Here is a 21,088-nt window from a genome sequence, read left to right as displayed (position 1 = left end):
CAAATAAGATGGTACAATTAAGATTAAATGGTTTAAGATGCTCATAAAGGCTGTTTTTCTACTGCTACAAAGTTAGCAAGTTAAAAAAAATCTGTTGGGGAATACTGCAATTGCAATATCAAACTAGCTTAGGAAAAAGCTTAACATGCTTTAACTGGAGTATCAATTTTAAAATGAAAACAAACATTTTAAAAACTAGTTTGTGCCAGTTAATCTAAAAAGCTTAAAAGAACATGCACTGAAACTTCAACAGAAGAGATGGAAGCCAACTACTCTTGTACAATAGAATTGAAATGAGTTAGTAGCAAAAAAAAAAAAAAAAAAAAAAAAAAAAAAAAAAGAGAGAGCTGCTAATAAGCCATTTCAAATACAATTCTATTTTTCATGTATCAGGGTTCAATAACAAAACTGGATGGCAGTTGTCCAAGTAAAAATAATAATTAGCCAAAAATCACCTTATTGTATGGATACCAGGCACTAGCATATACCCCCTAGAAGAAATTCAACACAGAATTGGACTGAAGAGTTTTGAATTGTGCAACTTTAGAATATGATAGTAGTCATGTGTGTTGCTGTTTGCTCTACTCTGCTAGCTTTCATATAGAACATCACCCTGGGTTCTTTCAAAAGAACATATTCCTAGCCACACATGCCTGTAGACCAACAACACACAAGTCAGGAGACACAATTTAATTATTTTCCAGCATGAGGGGACAGACTCAGTATTTCTTTTGAAGAGGGATTTCAGAATGCATGGTGGGACCACTTCAGCCTCAGAACAACACCTGTTCCTGGCACAATGTAGACTAAAGTTCCATGTGCAACAGCCAAAGAAATTCAGGTATGCACAAATTCCTTCCAGCCCACAGGCAAAAGGGAACAACTAACCTGATACAGGCTTTACTATTTATTGCTAGTTCTTAATAGGGTTGCAGTATTATTTTATCTATCGTTGCAATGGGGTTAAATGGTAGGTGGTGAAAACACCGGAAGCATATAATGGAATTTAAAGGAAAAACTGCATATTAGGAACTTCAAATATTAGTTACACTGAGAAGTTCAAGGGACTTCTGAGTGTAGAGACAGATCACAGAATGACACAATCACAGAATGGCCGAGGTGTGAAGGGACCACTGACAATTAACTACTCCAACCCCCCTGCCAAGCAAGATCACCTAGAACACGTTGCGCAGGATGGCTTCCAGGCGGGGTTTGGATACCTCCAGAGAAGAAGACCCCCACAACCTTTCTGGGCAACCTGTCCCAGTGCTCTGTCACCCTCCCAGCAAATAAGTGCCTTCACATATTCAGATGGAATCTCCTGTGCTTCAGTTTGTGCCTGTTGCCTCTCATCCTGTCGCTGGGCACAACTGAAAGAGACTGGCTGCATCCTCTCGACATCCTCCCCTCAGATATTTATACACATTGGTGAGGTCTCCCCTCAGTCTTCTCTTTTCCAAGCTGAACAGGCCCCAGTCTCTCAGCCTGTCCTCATACGACAGGTGCTCCAGCCCTCTCATCAATGTCATAGCCCTCCTCTGGACTTGCTCCAGTAGCTCCATGTTCCTCTGGTACTGGGGAGCCCAGGACTGGACACAATGCTCCAGGTGTGGCCTCAGCAGGGCTGAGCAGAGGGGCAGGATCACCTCTCTTGGCCTGCTGGCAACACTCTTCCAAATGCACCCAAGGATACTGTTGGCCTTCTTGGCCGCAAGGGCACATTGTTGGCTCGTGGTCACCCTGCTGTCCGCCAGGACTCTCAGGTCCCTCTCTGCAGAGCTGCTCTCCAGCAGGTCAGCCCCAGCCTGTACTGGTGCTTGGGGTTATTCCTCCCTAGGTGCAGGACCCTGCACTTGCTCTTGTTGAACTTGATGAGGTTCCTCTTGGCCCATCCCTCCAGCCTGTCAAGTTCCCTCTGAATGGCAGCACAACCTGAATAGGTGGCACTACAAAGCACAGTTCATACAAAAGGTTTTAGATATGTGCCTCCCAAAATATGCTGTAGAATTTATGCTTACTGAGACCTTTGTAGCCTTTAGAAAGATTCTGCTGTACCTGCACAGATGTCTTCAGTTAAAGTCTGGCACCACATGCAGAGATGGATACAATGCATCATGATACATACAACACATCACAGAGATGGATGAAGCACATAAACAGTGTCCAAAAATACTGTGTCTGAATTCTACTATTGAGATACAAGACATTTCAAGACATTTCTTTTCTTCTATCTTTAGACTTCTCCCTCTCAGGAATGATTACACTTGTACTTCGAAAACTGCCCGTAGACCAGGAATTCTTCACATTGGACAAGCTAACTGAAAACTGGCCCATTGCTCAGACTGACTTTTGCAAAAAGCTATGCTGGATTGATCCTGCATTTCTCATCTACTTTCCAAGGCTATGTTAGGTGAAGATGTAATGTAGAACTGCTGTTCTTCCTCAAGTCAAAGTCCAGCCACAGGTAGCATGCAGGCTACCTACCAGCTAAAGCATCAGTGATAATGTGTAAGAGAAAAACAGTCAACATTATTTCCTGCAGTCTTCTCTTTTGATACTTTCAGTTTATTTGCTGCCTTTTTTTTCTGTATCTTTCAGTTTCTTTTTCCTCCCTTGTCACTCCTTGAAGACTCTGCATTCTTTCTCCTGAGATCACTGTTGATCCTTTCTGTACTACACCCCACCACCAAGTGTAAAGCAACTAAAAACTGTCAAGCCACAAAAAGTTTAAATCACCTGGCGACTGCATCTCCAGCTTCTATCAGACCTTGAAGGTCAAATACCTGTTTATCAAGGTTAAGAATGAATGTCCCAAGACAGCAAAAGTGTCTGCCCGAGAAGTGCCACTTTTTGTGATTAGTAGTCTTAAAGCAACGAGGAATGTTAGTATTGGGCATTACTTACAGCACAGGAGCCTTCAGAGATGAAAAAACAACAACAACAAAAAACAACAACAACAACAACAAACAAAACAAACAAAAAAATGAGTAGAGAAATGGAAGCTCAATATGTCAATATGGACTCCATGATTTTAAAAGGTTCAGTCCTGTGGGTATCTTGAAGGTACTGCATAAGAATCTTCACTGCTGAGCATACTCAAATCTTTCTTTGAAAGATTTGGAAGTTTCTAGAAGTTTCCAAATCTAGAAATTTGATGCTATTGTAAATAATTAAAACTTTATTTCTTCCTGTAGTGTTCCAGGAAAGACTCAGTATTCATTTAATCAATCTGGGCTTGGTACCATGTTGAAAAGAAACAGTAATTTCTGACTTGCTGTTGAGAAACCTCCTGCTCCATTAGACAAGAAAGCTGACAATGTATGGGGGAGTGGGGTGATCCTGATTCTTACTTGAGTTTAGCAGCTAACATTAGAGACTGAAAGAGCATAACAAAAACAAAGGAAAATGTTTCCTATATATAGTCTTATAGTTGGCATTTAGTACAAGTTCATTACCACTTTAATTTACTGTTATGCCATGCGAAATAAAAACACAGATTCAAGAATACTGAAATAGAGTAATTTCAACTGGTTCAGAACTATATTTGCAGGTAAAATCCTAATGAAATAAGAGCTCAAGCATGATATGTAATAAAGATGCAGGAAGGTGCCATGTCCATCTTCTGCAGTGCAATAACTATTTTTTCCAGAAATTGTAGTTACTGAATAATGTGGAAAAAATACCTGTTTAACCCTGCACAGACCTGAAAACTAATGTTCTTAGCTGTTCACCATAAGATACCTTAGTCTTAAGTGTATGCAGTTTTCCATTTCCAGACAGTTGGGCATATGCAAAGGACTTTATTAGCTAATATCACAGCAAACCAAAAGGTAGTTTACATTTCCTGTTCCATCTAGTAGCCAACACACATGCATCTCTGGCAGAGTTAAATTAGAGGCCTTGTTTCAAATAGCTGAACTCATATTGGTTCATCTACCTTACGAGTTGGTGCAGAGTACTAGAGCAACCAAACTAACCTCCAAAGAGATCCACTTCAGCAGTGGCAGCAGTAATAGTTGTAGTTGTAGCAGCAGCAGCTGAAGTAGTTGTAGTATCAGTAGTTGCAGCAGTAGTTGCACTAGGCTCCGGGGCAAATGGATCTGAAATCTGTGGCTCAGAGGTAACACCGGAAAGTGCAGCCAGATTATCTATATGCAACCACATAATGAAGATCAAACAGGAAAAGTAAGGGGAAGAGGGAGAGAGACCACAAACACTCAACTGCAAAAAAAAATAAGTCAGAGCTCCAAATAAGGAGTCTTAACATTCAGAAGTCTTAGAAATAAAAAATACTACTCACCCTCTCCCAAGAGGTCTAGCGATTGTCCATTAAAATGACAGCAGTATAAAGAAACAGACCAATTAGTAGAACTGCTGGACTGAAGATGTTCCTTATCCATAAGTTTATTCTCTAAGTGATATCTATACTTTAAACATAGTTTCACAAATGCACTTGATTTTCTTACATTCAAAGTTTTTCAAAATCATTGTTACATGACTAAGTTATTTCTGTTTAGTATCTCTGTTCATATCAGAACCAGTGCATAAATTCCATGCACTTGATAAATTCATATCTAATTACCAAGTTATTCACACACAGGTAGCATTTTTCACTGTTTCATTACAGCTATTTTCTGTTTTTTACCCCATAAGAGAGTGGACCAAGTAGTAGCCTATAAGAGCTGACAGAAAGGTCTCTTATCTTTCACTACTCCATGGCAGAGGCAAAACCCAATTCTTTAGAGCATTCAGTTTGACACTACAGAAGTTCTCCCCTTCTACTCTCCTCGAACTTGCATTTGGCTTAGCAGTGCAAGAGTAGCACCAGAAGTTGACAGACTTCTTTAAAGTTTAAAAGCAGCCAACATCCCATAAGAGCAATGACAATTTTAAATGCAAGCCCACCGGCCTAGCTAAACACAGATTCAGGATTCTCACCAAATAAAAGTTTATTTGGGAACAGCAAGGCCCAGTGAACCCCAGTGCTCATATAAGTACCATAAACCATCAGAAGTAATTGAATTCAATATAAATCAGTAAACAAACAAACAAATAAAAACTATTATGATATTAGCAAAATAAACTTAGATATCAGAGACTCTCAAGACAATTCTGTTTAGTTGCAAGTATTTGCTGGATCAAAGTAATCAGGTACCAGTCAAAGTCAATGTTACAGTTATTAGAAATAGAATCTGGCTTATTGTTTTGCCAAGATTACCTGTTTTGACCCACATATTAGCCCTAAAACACTTCACAAACCTGGCACCAAGGCCGCATTTGGACAGGGAACGGTTGGCAAATAGAGTGTCAAGTTACTTCAGGAAACAAATCATTGTATCCCTACTGCCCGAAAGTATATATATTCTGAAAGGCAGGCAGGTTCTTGTACTTAACCAACTTGTGGGGAAAAAAAAAGAAAAAAAAGAAAAAAAAAAGTCATAATATAGAAGAGCAGCCTCTTTGCTGCTCTTTGCAAACTCTTTGAAAGTTTTTCCATTAGTGATGGAACAAGCATAATATGCAGAAACAACCACCCTTGTTAACACTTGCTATGAGGACTATGAGTGACTGACAGCAGAAGCAGGCTAGCTGTTTCCCAACTTTGGTTCCTTAATCAACTTTACAGAAGCCAATGAGCATCTTTGGTAATAGACTTTTTTACAATTTCGAGTCCTCTAAGACCAGTCAGATTATTGAGCCCAAAGACAAGCAGAGGAAGCTTTGCCTATTAAACAAAACCAAAACCAGAACACACACTCACATAAAAACAACCAAGAAAACCCCATATGCTGTACAAATGTGAGAAAACTGCAGTTTGTCTGTTTACTAACCAGTAGCTTAGTATTGCTCCTAGATTCACTGTACATATAACAGGGTCATCGGTTCATCTGATCCATACTGAACAGCCAGCATACAGTCTAGATGTTTATGTAGGAAGCAAAATGCTTTGGGCAAGCAGAGGTTAATCTTCATAAGTTTGTCTTTATTTTACAGTACTTGTTAAAAAGGTACCAAGAAACCACATGCATGCATTTTAGTAATTGCATCCTTGGGAAAGCTGTACTTGAGACTCACTTCACAAGCTACTCTACATCAAAATACCATTCTAAAAGAGCGCAACAGTATATTAAAAATGCAGCAGCACCCTGGTATCTCATTACTGCACACCAGGTGGACGCCTCACAGCTAGACTTGAAATAAACAGCTGTTGGCAAACTTCTACCTTTTAGTAGCTTACTCTTCAGCATATTTTTGTTACCCAGTTATGTTATAGATCATAATGAAGTGAAATTACAATTATCCAGCACAGCAACGTGTAGTTACTCTTAATATGGGAAGAACTAAAACAAATGTTTTATTGTATAGTTAATATTAAAGTAAGAATACTGCTATCAAATCCATGTTCTAAGGTAAACTGCAAGGTAGTTCAGTGTAGTTCAAGTCAATTTGCTTTTATATCTGAGAGACATCTTGCAAGGGTACAAAAAGTACAGCGGGTTGAATTCTGTAATACCACAGCCTAACCTGCCTGCCAAATGCTTACCTTGCAGTATGCTGCAAGCAATTTATTACCCTACCTTGATCTTCTACTGTTACCACAGGAGTGTAGGCTTCACAACTTACAGCGTATTTGCTAGACAACTTGTGTTGTACTCGGAAATATACAGGGCATACAAATGGAATATACAGTGTACTGTATATACTAGTAAATATGAAACCTACACTGAGACTAAGACTGAGAAAGAAGGATTGTTTGTTAGGGACAACCTGAATTCCTGAGGCTTATGTGACATTCAAAGTGCTGGTTTGATGCTGCCTCTTGAAATACTTGGTATTTACATCCTCCTACCTATTCTGAACTACAGTAATTTTTCTAGCTTCCTCCTCTTACTACTACTTTCTCACAAGTTCCCACGTTAACTTGCTGTGTGTAAACAGTTTTGCAGATGAGGAAGAAGCTCAGGTACCAAGGAACCTACTGTTACACTTCCTCACAAAAGTCCTGCATGGAAGTGAACATGAGGCCACCTAGTCCAGCCTTCTGCTCAGAGGAAGAACCAACCAACCAATCAATTCTGAAGCTGCAATGTGTTGCTGTTACCCCTCATTATAATCAGTTATCATTGCCAAGAAAACTTTGGCTCCAATGGAAGTTTCATTATTTTCACAACAAATCAATTCCAAATCTGAATTTATTCATGTCTGACATGGTCTTTGGAAAATTTTTAGATTTTTTTTTTTTTTTAAAAAAAAAAAAAGATTCCAGTGTGGTAACAGGTCATCCATAACTGGACTCCTGCCATCAGCAAAGCAGACAGACTTAAAGCTTACTAAGTAACCAAAATGCTGAAAGTTAAGCCTGAAGTATACCTGATGAGGTTAGTAATAATCCTAGCCAAAGGAAAAAAAAAAATGCCGTCCTTTTCTGTTGTGCAATAAGAGGACTAGATGTATTACTGAGCAATTTTTAAAAGTTTTCAGTAGTTCAAAAGAATATATATACAACACCTCTTCTAAATATATCTAATCTCCAAAGTCTAGGTGTTTTGTCCAAATACACAAAACAAATTGTCAGCTTTCAATTGTAATGTGAATCAACATTTTAAAATGCTAATGGCTACTTATTCTGTATGAATGAGCAACTGCTTGGAAGTGGAAAAAAAAAAAGGGGGGGGGGGGGAAGTTAGTCAAGAAGCCTGAGTTCTTCTGAAATGGCTCAGAAAAGCTTGTGTTTCCTTACTTAGGGATATCAGAGCAGGACAACGGCAACTACCAGCTGCTAAGGCATAACTACAGAGAAAATAAGTAGGATGCTACCAAAAATCATGGAATAATTAGTCCCAGACTTCCTAGGAGAGATGACCCTGTGATCTTGTTTTCTGTATAAGATTACATTTCAGTTAATAAAACTGACACTTCTGAGAAAAAAAAAAAAAGATCAACAGATTAAATATGAATATACAAAGCATGGTCTACATGACAACCATCACTACACTTTCATAATGAGGTGGCTGAGAGACAATGTCATTTTTAATGAGCTAAAGATGAGAACAGAAACAGTGTATGCAGAAGTCACTGGTACCCAGCATTAGCATTCATAATGGAGTCAGGATGACTCAGTGTAGCGTTCCTACTGTAAGAAGGCTAATGAGTTCATTAAGCTGCCACACAAGAGAAGATCTAAGACTGCACCACAGTGGGTTTACAACTATGCTACTTAAATCATCATTTATTGGCCTAATTCCTTGTCCTCATAGGAGAGAAGCGAACATTGCCTACATTTATTGTGGTCCTCTTCAGATCATCAGCTGCTAATGTTGTCTGGAACAGACTCAGTTCTGTGTGTTCTGCACCACAGTTTAGATTCCAGAAAACTGGTTCCTATTTGAAGACATTTAGTCCTCTATTTCTATTTTCATATTACAGCTCTGAACAGAAAAGGAAGTTTTTCAATTAACTATGTTAAGGGATCTCAGAGGTAACTGCACTTGCAGCAGAACCATTTACCACCATTGGCATGCACCGCCTGTTAGACATATTTTTGCTTTAAAATATATTTTTGGTCCTTCCCCTACTGGTCTGTGGGCTTTGCTTTATGAATGTAAGAGTTGATGTCTGCCCCCACCTTGCCAATAGGCACGTGAACAGTTCTAGTTCTACTTCCCCAACTATTTTAAAGTGTCTACCCTACCTGTTCACCTTCAGGCATTCCCTTCCTGCTCACGTTTAGCTACATAATCCTGCCCTCCCCCCAGCTTTGCAGTCAGGTCCTCATAAGCAGCTTATACTATTATGCATATCCCTAGAAAAAGGAGTAGTCCTGTTCTGCAAAGGAATGCCTGCCTGTCAGGTCAGCAGAACCCAGAGAGTGAGCTGGGAACATCCTGTGCTAGTACAGAAAAGGATAGGTTTCAGTACAGCCAGCCAAGCAAGAAAAGGGAGATAGCAAAAAGAGATACTGATAGCCAGTTTTCTCTACCTCCCCATGAAGTTGCTCCAGCAGGGGCTGCTGGAGCCGCTTGCCCAGCAGCGGCAAAATCTGGCTGAAGATCCAGGAGATCACTGGATGGTTTGGAAGAGCTGCCAAGAAAGGAAGAGCTATTAAATATTGGCATAATTTTTCTATTGCGATCAAGTTTAAAATAAAAAATCATGACTAGATTTTAGAATTCAGGAATTAGATTGTATAAAGTCATTCTTAGATTGGATGACCAACGGAACCATTAAGAGAGAGAGAGAGAGATTTTTTTTAACTGCATCAGAGCAGTCATCACGAACATGTCCACTACAATAAGTGCCAAAGAACACATTACATTTTTGGATAGTATTGTAACTTATTTACATTACTTGATAATAACATTTTAACTGATTTATTAGATACCATTAAACTGTGACAATCCTAGAAAACAAACACACCACCAGAAAACCATCCTCACAAAATCCCAGGTAATCCCTAAATACAGAGATTTTAGGTTGGATATTAGGAAAAATTTCTTCTCAGAAAGAGTGGTTAGGCATTGGAATAGGTTGCCCAGGGAAATGGTGGAGTCAGTATCCCTGGAGGTGTTTAAGGAAAGGATAGATGTGGTATTTAGGGACATGGTTTCGTGGGCAACATTGGTGGTAGGTGAACAGCTGGACTAGACAATCTTAGAGGTCTTTACCAACCTTAATGATTCTATAATTCTATGACTCTACAGGGGATGTAACTGCTGCAATTGAAAATACTTCAGTACTTCGCCATGACGTGTCAGAAAACAAGAAACCTGCATTTCCAGGCAATAAATAGACATCAGGTAGGTTGGATTTGGTAAGACTTTAGTGGCTTAAGCCAGCTGGATATTTCCTTAGGAAACAAGGTCTTTTTAGTTAGAACATTTAAATAATAAATAGAAGCTCTTTCTTCAATGAAGCATTTCATCTTGACATTTAAATCGAGTTAGTCACATCTTCATACTTTTGGTTCAGGCTTACAACTTTTACATAGTTTAGAGTTCTTTTCTGCTCATTACAATGAACAACAGTGGTTTGTTCTGACTTGAACAAGCTTGACTTGAAAGTATGGGTCAGAATTTTTCTTTGACCAAACTTGAATGTTGATTTCTGATTTCAGCCTCTCAAAATTCATTTCATTTTTATGTACTTCATTAGCTAATTTGAACAGAAAGAGAAAGGATCTTAATTCAGCAATTTTAGAAACAGTACAGAAGGTCAAAGACTTCTTTGGATTTCTATATTACTTCAGTTTATTTTATTACAAGCTTATGTTATATTGAGAATTATACATGACTACTACACTGAAAGCAAATCAGAGTAGACACAAACTCTGTGATTTTTGCTTACTTGGCTTTTGTTTGTTTGAGCTCATTTGTGACCTAGACTGGTAAAATTATGTACCACATTCAGTATTACTACTACTGGTAGAGTAATCAAAATCTTGCAGGCAAGTCTCCAGTTACAAGCATGACTTTGGCACCTACACCAAGTGCAGGAACTCAAATATCCTTTTCAACTTACCTGACTGGAGCAGCTGTAGATGAAGTTGCAAAAAGATCAACTGGAGGAGATGTATCGATACTTTTTGCTGGAGTAGAACTGGGAGATGTAACAGTTGTGGCTGGAGAAGACTGGAGAAATATTTTAAACACACATTCAATATACCAGCATTTTTCCACAAACAACTTATGCACAGATTCACATACTTAAAAAGTCCAGTTTACACATCAAGTCCTTTCATTGTGAGTTGTTCTTCTTTTTAAGAGAATTTAAGGAAGACTGGGCCACATTTTCAGATGGCTAGCAATTCACAAAACCTGAATATTTTATTTCCTCACTATAAGTCACAAGTGTGTTGTATGGGCATGGGATACATGCCTATACCAACATGAAACAGCCCTTCCTGTTCCTCTCTACCTAACCACACACAGGTCCCTCATGCTTGTGATACCCATCTCCCCAGTGGAAATCTTTCCTTGTTCCAAGGGGAGCAAAGCAAGACCTCCCCAGAATGGTGGCTGAGTTGAGGAACTGCAAGGGGACTCCTCCTTGAGATGCCTGGCTCGAGAGGAAATGCCTACTGCAGGTGCACTGAGTGCAGTAGGGACACCAGCAGCAAGCCTCACGTAAGCCTTAGTCTCTTGGGCTCCGTACTTGCTCAGTGTAACTAACTTGCTCTATGTAACTAACTCAGACTCGTGCCCTGGGGTTGCATTACCTGCCTTTTCAAATCCCAGCCAGGACATCTAACTGTGCCTATGTATCAAAGGCTTCTCAGTAAGTTCCAAGACAATTGTATGCTCCTCAGCTATTGTATGCTGCCCCATCCGTGGAAGTGTTAAAGGTCAGGCTGGATGAGACTTTGAGCAACCTGGTCTAGTGTGAGGTGTCCCTGCCCATGGCAGGGAGGGTGAAACTGGATGAGCTTTAATGTCCCTTCCAACCCAAACTATTCTGTGATTCTATGATTCTAGACTCTCCTCAAGACTTTACTAAGATCTGAGACTAGATTGGTCTAAATTCTTCACATAAATGGGCAAGAAGGGCTTCACCTAAAGTTGTAAGAACACTTCCTGAGTCATTATGTAGTTCTTCCTAACTGCTACAGTGTTAGAAAAAAAGTATTTAAAAACAAACAAACAAACAAAAAACTATGGGCTTTTTGGAAAGAAATGTTAGAGCTTTCTGTAGAATCAAGTATGGAACAGTCTCCCTCAGATTCAGAAGTTTTCATTCAGTTCTTCCTGTACAACACTTGTTACTAACCATAGAGCTATGGTGTGATAATGTTTCAGGTACAGCGGGAACCAGTATTACTAACATCATAAAGCTCATTAGTTTATCTGACACGCTAACCAAGCTGTTTTCACTGGCAACTCTTGCTTTAGATTAAGGTGAGCAGTCTCACTAATGAAGGTCAATTCTGAGACTAGGTATATTAGATTAAAACCATATTCATGTTTAGGAAGAAAAAGAGTAAGCATTTTCAAATAAAAAGCTGAAAATAGAGTGAAGAATCTGGGGAAGAAAGAGTACATAGCAACTGTCTCAATGACAGGAAGATTAAAAAAGATATTGAGGCAAAGATATGGGTGTCTTATGCTTTCTCAAAGCATGACCATCAACTCCTAGGAAAGTTGCATCCTGCATTGGTAGCAGTATGGCACTTCAAATCAGCAAAGTGTTTTTATAAAGCTATATTTACAAGGCCATTAAAAGATGCAACTTTTTCTTTCAGGTAAGGCCTAGGTGGCACAGTCTAAAAAACAAATCAGGAGATGGAAACTTAATTCATTATGCCTTTATGTTCTAAAGTGTATCACCTGAAGAAGAATTAACTAGTACAGCAACTGACAGTATTTACCTTACTCAGAGGAGAAGGAGCCCCAGATCTAGGGGAAAAAAAGGGGGGTTTTGAGGTAAGTACATTTCTGGAAACTATGTTTCTGGTCATCACAACACATGCAAAAAGACCAAAAATGAAGCATTATAGCTGTCTCGATCTCTACAACTGCACACCCTCCCCTTTTTCAAACTTCTATGTGTCACTTTAGAGAAGTAATGCAAATTGTTACTTCAAAGCATAAATTAATCTTTTTTGCTAATTAGTATCACAGGATTATTCTGCCTTCTAAATAAGCTCTACGGAATGGAAGAAAGGCAAAGATGCATGCAAATGTATTGCTTTAGGACATACAGAAGCCAGCAGGAAATAATTATTGGGGCCAAACACAGCCATATTACAAAAACCTACAAGGGTAGCAAAGTAAGACCAATAGGAAAGCAGTTATCTAACACTAGTCTTCTGAGAATGTATAAGCCAATTTCCAAAGTCTACCATTTTTTTTAAAGAAAGTTAGGGTTACTTTAAAATAATATTTAAAAGTATGGAAAAAATTAGTTGTGAAGTCCCAAGCTGAAGATTCTCCCACATGCAAGAAAAATCACACCAATGTTAATCTATACAGCCTTAATCATAAGTTAGAACATATGTCAGTGCATTTGTTTACTTTCATTATTATGGGGTATGAAAATACTGCTACTTATTTTTAGAGCTGCTTTGATCTAAGAGATGAAAAATTACAATGACACTGATAATGAAAAGAGAAGTTGAAGTTTAAAACCTGAACCAGTACTGAACTAGCATCCATCCCATTAGGTTAAATCAATTGAGTAAATCCTAGGAGCTGTAGAACTGATTAGAAGATCTGGAGTTAAGACAGAAGTGACTACAAGTAACTTAGTAGCTATCTACAAAAGCAAGCAACAGTTTAGGTACAGTTTAAAGAAGATATCTGTTTCTAATTGTTCAAAACATCTTAAAAAACAAACGAACATACCAAACAGAACCATAACCACATCTGCATGCAAGTGATATATAAACATATGTACTTACCCTTCACTAAATTGCAAGGGAAGCAACAGCAAAAGAGAAAACACAATTTTAGCTTAATCCTTCCTAGAGTTAGCCATGACAAGTATCTAGTAAGAAGATGCAAAGCCATTAGAAAACAGATCATTTTTGACAATAAAAGCCTTAGCAGTGGGGAAAAATGGTTGCTTCCAAGACTGCTCCATAGTTAATTTTACTTTGTTAGGAAAGTGTCCACTTGATCAGTGTCTCTCCCACGCCCCAGTAAAATAAATAGTTGCTATTAAGATAATTTTTCAAGGGAAAGGAAAAGCATAGTCACCACAGCTTATTTTCCAACTAAGTGACTAAAGGAGATTGGGGGAGGCAAACCTAAATATCATCTAGTCTCAAATTTTTACTGTTTTGCCTTGCTGCACTTCTCAAAACATATACCTACTTGTTGCCAGGTTTTTTTCCTTCCAGGGAGTTTAGGTGTTGCTCAAGGGTCTCCATAAGACTGCTAGGAGCCTTGAAAGCAAAGAGAAAGATAAACTTCTAAACATGTTACATTGACCTAACAGCACTAAACACCTAGCACAAAAGTCCCTTAAGTCCCCCATGTGCACACTCATGCTGTTACCTTATTTGCAATACTGAAAATAATGGATTTCCATGCTAGAAGTATTCAGGCAAAGAGAGCTCTTGAAAGATAATACTGTGTTCAAATTTGCAGAGAGAAAATATTTACCTCTACGAAACAGAGCCTGAAACTCACATCCAGGATGTGCTCATCATGCTTTGAATCAGTTTTAGACATTGACAACAGCATAGGCATCCACAGAGTCAATTTTAATAGTAATTCAAGGTGATCTTTTTCAAGGTTTAAGATCACCTTTGTAGTTCTACTTTTCGCCAGATCTACAACATGTAATTTATGACCAAAGGGTTGCACAATATTTGTTTATGAAATCAGAACTAAAGGTCTGTTCCAATGCTCATGAAAACAGTTACCTTTGATTCAAGACTCCCCAAAATCACAATTCCACTTTTAGCTAAGTCTTCTCAGAACTATGTATAAGTTACTAAGCTCAAATGGTAATTAAAAATTCAGAAAGATTACCATTTTAGATATTGACAGACATAAGCTTTTTCAAGCCTCTCTAATCTTAGGTTTGATTTTAAGCAACCTTTTGTTGGCAATACCTCCAGGCATGCACTTGCTGTTACAACAGTAGTTCAGAAAAGTAGTCAAATACAAACAACAGTGTGCTTAGCTACTTCAGTATAAAAACAGTGTCCAGATAAATAGAATCCTACAAGATCAACAAGCAAGGAGGAAACCCTTGAGAGATACAGTAGCATGTAATAGTAAGGTATTTCATCAGGGTTACCGTTTCATCACTGATACAGTCTTTAAAAGGGGATTTCTCTTTATCGGTGTCTTTCAGATCAACCAGAATTCCTGACAGCAATACCTATGGTGTTTTTCATAAATATTGTCTTTAATTTCAGGATATATAAATGCATCAAAAAAAGTTAGTTTGCCATGCTTGAAAACAGACTTTCCAACTTTCTACTGCCCATATTTACATTACCCTAAAAGCTGTTTTCTGGCTTCAGGATGCTTAGTACCTGCTAGTAGTAATGCACAGTTATGTGTACTTATAGCATCTGCAGATTAATTTTGACATTAAACTGAGCAGTAAGGTAAAATTTCTGCTCAAACCTTTGAGCATAACAAATGCTCAAAAAGTGCTCAAAAAATCCTTAACTGATGGCTTGAATTTAAATATGTCCCATGTACCTACACAAAGCATAAACATGAACCGTTACTCTTATTCAGAAGCATGTTTATTCATTTTTAAATAGTGTAAGCACAAGAAAGATTTTGGCTAAAAACAAATGCCTTTGTTCATATTTTTCTTGCTGCTGAAGAATACTTAGTAACAAGTGTCTCCTTCACTGAAGAACAGATTCAGACTTCCATGTATTCAAAAAGGCTACAGCGTAAGAAACAAGTTATGTCTAGGTAAGCAAGTAAAGAGAAAGCTATGTTTCAAAAAATTTTAAAAAAAAATAAAAAATCCCACAATTATTTCCTCTAATGAACTGCAGCTCTACACAATTTAATTATCCTTCAAATACATTTTTCACAGGTTTCTGAAAACACAACAAGAAAACATGAAACTCATCTGGGAAGCAGAATTCACAGAAGCAGCTTTAGAAAATTTCTAACCAGATGCAACACTTTGGAAATTAAATATCATCTGGTATCCAATTTGTGACTCTGAACATTGCTTAATTTCTTCTAGCTACTGTTTTTTTTTTTGTTTTGTTTTTTTTGTTTTGTTTTTTTTTAGATTAATCTATTGCTCTGCATCATGGGGGAACCATAGATACGGGTTCTCCACTAGCTATTTGGGGGAAGATTACCATGCTTCAAGATTTGCTAATAGCTGTAAATGAGCCAATCTCCCTAGCTGCCAAGATGCCTCCTCAGCTTCCAAAACCTTGCAGCCAAACCAGAAAGTTCAAAGACGACAACTATCAACTTCTATTTCAGTACTGTGACTGCTTGCTTGGATTTAAATAGATGCACACACAACAAATGTCAACACAGACAGCTTCTTGTGGAATCATACTGACTATTGCTTATATTAGGAATTTAGGTATACCACTGATATTTTAGCTTTGCTACCTGAAACTATTATTACATATAACTATATATTAGATGTGAGCTGAAATTCATCTTTATTTCTCACTGAAATACACTGCCTAGATCTTGTGCACAATTTAGAGAATGTTGCGGATTAGCTTCAGCAAGTGAGTCAAACAGCAGCCTGTGGGAGAACAGTTATGCTGAACTATTTGAGATTTAGGTTTGCCATCAAATATCACATGTGGCAGTTAGTTAAGGTTTGACTAGTTGATCTTAGAGGTCTTTTCCAAGAGAACCCATTAGGTACCAAGTTAGCTGAACATACTTCAGTTACTTCAGAACTGAGTATGGTATTCCATACGCTACTACAACTCCGTTTCCTCAGCCGAAAAGTGTGAGCAGAATTTATGGATTTCAGATGCTACAGGGCTATAATCACTAACAGTCTCCATCTTCATATCATGTCTGAGTTTCAGACTTATTATCTGGCTCTTCTAACCAAAAGAACCAACACACTGATGCTGATTTATACCAGGTTTTCAAGAGGCTTTACAAAAACTTCATAGTCATAGGTTATTATCACTAAAGATTTACAACTGCTAAACTGCTTTGGGTTGCTCTTCAGCTCCAACTGCTTTGGGTTGCTCTTCTGTTCCTGTTTTATCGGCATTGAAACTGCCACAAATCCAAAGTCTACTCTATGAATCCTCTCCTCCAAGTAAATATCCTTTTCACATTAAACACAGAGCCAGGCACTCAAGCCCGTTTGCAAAGGGTATTGTAAATGTGCCAGCACAATAGATTTTAAGCAACAGCAGCACTGGTGAATTTTGATGTTCAAGTTTTGTTACATACCGACACAGTTCAGCAATCAAATCATGACTTCTGCATTTAAACTTAAAATTTAATGTACCTAGACTGACAGAGTAGTACTATCACTGCTCTGAATTTCATCTCTGGTCCAAGACAGTGTCAGGATGAGATTATGAAGCAGTCACAACACAATCTCTATGCAGTCTGTTGTCAAAGACTAAATTGCTCTACAGGCAGTGAGAGTCTGTCCTTTAGCAAGGAAAGAGCAACACAGTTCACCCACCAGCTGCAGGTTGGAAACCATCATGAAAGACATTATCTACTTATATCGGTCTCCATAAAGAGCTCTAGCAGTTCTTGTCTTATTTACAAACTTTGAGGGCTTTAAAACATTTTGTGGCGTGATTTTCTACAAACATTTAGACTCCTGGTATAGTTATTAATTACTAAACATTTATTACACAGATCCAAAAAGACTACAAAAGAGGCTTGAGGCTTACCTGTGTAAGATCAGGGATATCACCTTTGTCAATTCCAACTTGCTGTGGATTTTTAAGAAAGGAGGTAAAATGTTAGCACATTGTTCCATGGCAGCAGGCATTAATTTTGACTACAACAGTTTCACACTCATCAACCTATAAAGTGTTTTGTCTTTAGAAAAAGACTACAAATTTATAATGTGCAGATGCCCACTTCTTTCCAGTAGCTATTCCATTACCTTCAACAGCTTGCAGCAGTCTCTTTCTTCCGCCCTGGTAAAGTTCACACCCCCTACTACAAATCAGGTAGGGCTTTCTGGATATGTACTCTTGTCTCAGAAGGCAGCATCAGTGAACTGCCAAACATGTATTACTCAAAAGATACCTGACTGTCCTAAGTTTTCCTCTGAAATTCATCCAATGAGAAGGTCCTAGAAGACACTGCTTACAAAATGTTAATGCTGTTTTTCCATCCTTCTCTCCTAGTGTTTCAAAGCAAGATGAGGTGTCAGTCTGCAATCTTTTGTTATTTGTCCTGTTGATTACATATGGCTCTTCAAAGTGCCTGTTGGTTTAGCTTTTGCAAAAGAGCAAGCTCCACTGCAGCTACTAATCCTGAAGTACAGGCAATATAATCCCTGTCCTGTAAAGCTGACCTACAGGTGCTTGAAGTACTTCTCAAAGATCTGAAGTCTTCATGCCACCACACCCTCCACAGTCACATCAGACATTACATGCCACTCAGTAGTCTAGCAGGCTCCTTCATAAATAGTTAAATAAACCAGCAAAGAAATTTCAGCTCATTACTGCTGCCCTTTATAACGAAGCATGAAACAAGGAAAATGTGCATCTTGTGCCAAGGAGCCAACTACCGCAAATGAGTAATATTTGTATTATCCTCAGAAGAGAATGATAACTAGAATGAAAATCCGGAAATTTTCACATTGCAGTAACTTATAGTTGGCTGCAAAGGCATAACAAGGAGACTTATAAAATTTTTATGCTTATTCTTATGTTCAACCCTGCCCTAGAAACATAGATTATGCACTTCCATGAAATACTGCTGTGGTTGCAGTCATGTCATCCATTACATTACCAGGAAAGTTGAGGCTGGCTGCACAGTAGAGACATATGGAAAGCCTACACAGGGCTTACTAGTTCAAGAAGAGCTGAATAAGCAGATCCAAGAATTTCTATGCTGCCTCACATTTATGTAGAGTGAGTCAGTTGCTTAACAAGTGCAATTAATATTTTATATTGATGCTAAAATATTCACGAAATACTTAAGTGCCAGACTCCAGAAGACTGGAAGTCACTTACCTCTGCAACTTTAAGAAACTCTGATACTCTGGTCATTCGAGTAAGAAATCGTTTGTAGATTTCAAGAGCATCTTTACATTGTCCCTTTTTCATTTCAAAAAATTTCTCTAGAGAAATAATTTGGCAAATTTCAGTTAAGGTATCTTACATTAGGTCTGTATTTATCAGCAATTCTAGTTTTCAGGAAAATCATATTTCAAGAATACTGCACTCCATTAACATTTCTCTACCTGGACACTGATCTAGTGGTGTTCCTAGTCCTTAGCAGAATTCAGAAGTTGGACCTGCTGGGAAGCCTAAGAATTGTATAGACTGGAAAACTGCACCTCAAGGAGCCACAACATTGTGTGAGATGTAAACCAGATTTTTAAAGACAAATAATAAATAGACAAAGTAGCTACCAACTTTAAAATTCAAAGTATTTGAAGATACTTAAACATATATTAATATATTTCCTCTCCCAAGTTGTCTTAATTCCACCATAGAACAGTACATTTTCCCACTCAAGTAATTCCCTTAAGTTGGTTAGTGTCTGTTAACAACCTGAATTTACGCTTTAAGTAGCAGTAGACGCTGAAATCTCAATTCAGTTGTTATGCCCAACACATTTGTATCTGCTCCATCAGCTTTCCATGCCTATAGTTTCAGTTAAAATACCTGGGACTTACTTTTATGAAGTATCATTATGAAATACATCACAACAAGGATACAAGACCAGCGTTTGAGCTTCAGGAACATCTGTTTGCCTTTTCAGTCTTTCTAACTTCTAATTTTCCTCCTTTTCTAGTTGCAGACAGACTTTTAGGACAGTCATGATGGCCAAGTAATCTGAGTTTCTATCTTTATAGACCAGCTGAAGTGCTCAAATTTTTTAGTAGTCGAACCTTATTTTCTACAAGGTCAGTTCTATTTTCTGCAGTATAAGGGAACTCCTGGTTTGGGGATTCATAACAAAGCCACCTGCGGAGACTGCTTAAGGTGTGTTATGTTATTGATCACACCTAGTTTTCTGAGCTTCAGAACATGCTTGCAGCCTTGCGCAGGCTTTGCAGATTGACTGCAAGGAAGTTTCTGGAGTAAGACCCAGCTTTGGCCATCATCCTTTCAGATAGATCAGTAATGTTATTCAGGAGCATGTTACTTCATATAAGACTATTACATAGCATATTTAACAGAAAGATGAATCTGGACGTTTTTAAAGAAATCAAATAGCAGAAGCTGCTTTGCTAACCTTGTTGGGACATATTATGCAGGTTCACACAGCACTGTATGTTTCTTTAAGCACAATGCTTAGTGATCAGTATCTTTAAACCGTACAATTTTAAGATATGAAAATCCAGCCTCAGATGAACACTAATATATGAGGTTATGGCTCAAATTCTTCTCTCACTTCTCACTTCGGAACAGAATAGTCAAGAATAATGTATTCTTTAAATGAAACTTACACATATACACCACAAAGAAGATGAAAAAAAAAGGGAAAAAAGTGAAGCAGATCTGAAACTCCCTTTTCACTTGCTCATGGTATGTGACATATAGACACTGGTTTACTTACCTAGTAAGTTAATAACCCCATCATTGTAGCAAGCAAAAAGTTTGATAAGATCTTTAAACAGAAGCATAAATGCAGCATTTATGACACCATTTGTCAGTTCATTTGGATGAACCTACAAATAAAATACCGATTAGTTACAACAAATTTATGGAATGCAATCAGCATCTTTACTTTATACCATCTATCTGGCACTGTTATTGATGGAATCAAGTACTGAATACAAATTTTCACACACACACACAATAAACAAAGGTTGTTTCTGTTTCAGTTAGGAGATGACAGTTTGCTTTTTTATTTCCCACTACTCCAGAACAAACCACTACAGCAGAAGAGTATCCCCAACAACAGCAAACATTTTAGTCTTGACTTCACAGAGAGGTGGAAGGCAAGAACACTTAACAAAGCTTTAATGAAACTGGACAAAATGAGTGAGTTCATAACACTGTTTAAAAAAAGCCTCAGTGGTCTAGTAGGTAATAGAGTTAGGTTAATAAGGCAAGACTCTTCCAGTTCTCATGTTAACTTGGACAAAAAAAAAATTGCTTGTTTATTAAAAGATCTCTTGTTAAAAAAAAAAGAAAACTACAGAAAAAAGTCTTCCAAGACCACTATCACAATTCCTAAGTCATTTAAGTAACCAAAACACATTAGCTAAACCATGTGCTTCTAAGGCTTTCCTCTGAAAGCTGTAGAGGGCCCTTTCTTCCATCTAGGAATGTGTCCTTCCACGCACCAACAACAGAAAAAAATTCAAGATCTCTCTGCAATGTTACTCTGTACTTCCAACTGATTCCTCTTTCTATTCATAAAGCAGATAAATAATCCCACCAACATTAATAGCATTATAAATAAATTGAAGACACTTATTTCTATGAAAAGACTAGATTAAAGTTTAGTCAATTCACTTAGAA

The 21,088-nt window shown here is 38.0% G+C and overlaps 1 protein-coding gene across 19 annotated transcripts in view; it reads right to left on the bottom strand.

Moving 5' to 3' along the window:
- SNAP91 (synaptosome associated protein 91) overlaps positions 1–21,088 on the bottom strand; it is a 70,455-nt gene that overhangs the window by 23,041 nt on the left and 26,326 nt on the right. For 17 of the 19 annotated variants that reach the window (XM_035321111.1, XM_035321121.1, XM_035321114.1 and 14 more), the window contains exons 7-16: positions 20,178–20,289; positions 18,623–18,729; positions 17,324–17,365; positions 13,809–13,879; positions 13,394–13,399; positions 12,362–12,389; positions 10,519–10,628; positions 8,981–9,081; positions 4,301–4,315; positions 3,978–4,148 (exon numbers count right to left, since the gene is read on the bottom strand). In XM_035321111.1, the coding sequence (XP_035177002.1) occupies positions 3,978–4,148; positions 4,301–4,315; positions 8,981–9,081; positions 10,519–10,628; positions 12,362–12,389; positions 13,394–13,399; positions 13,809–13,879; positions 17,324–17,365; positions 18,623–18,729; positions 20,178–20,289 (763 nt within the window). The remainder of the gene's footprint in view (positions 1–3,977; positions 4,149–4,300; positions 4,316–8,980; positions 9,082–10,518; positions 10,629–12,361; positions 12,390–13,393; positions 13,400–13,808; positions 13,880–17,323; positions 17,366–18,622; positions 18,730–20,177; positions 20,290–21,088) is intronic. The other 2 variants (XM_035321128.1, XM_035321130.1) reach the window with 1 other exon arrangement.

Source organism: Oxyura jamaicensis, chromosome 3 (genome assembly GCF_011077185.1).
Source record: "Oxyura jamaicensis isolate SHBP4307 breed ruddy duck chromosome 3, BPBGC_Ojam_1.0, whole genome shotgun sequence".
NCBI classification, from domain to species: domain Eukaryota; kingdom Metazoa; phylum Chordata; class Aves; order Anseriformes; family Anatidae; genus Oxyura; species Oxyura jamaicensis.
Note: the sequence above shows the minus strand (reverse complement) of the source record. Positions and strands in the feature narration are given on the sequence as shown.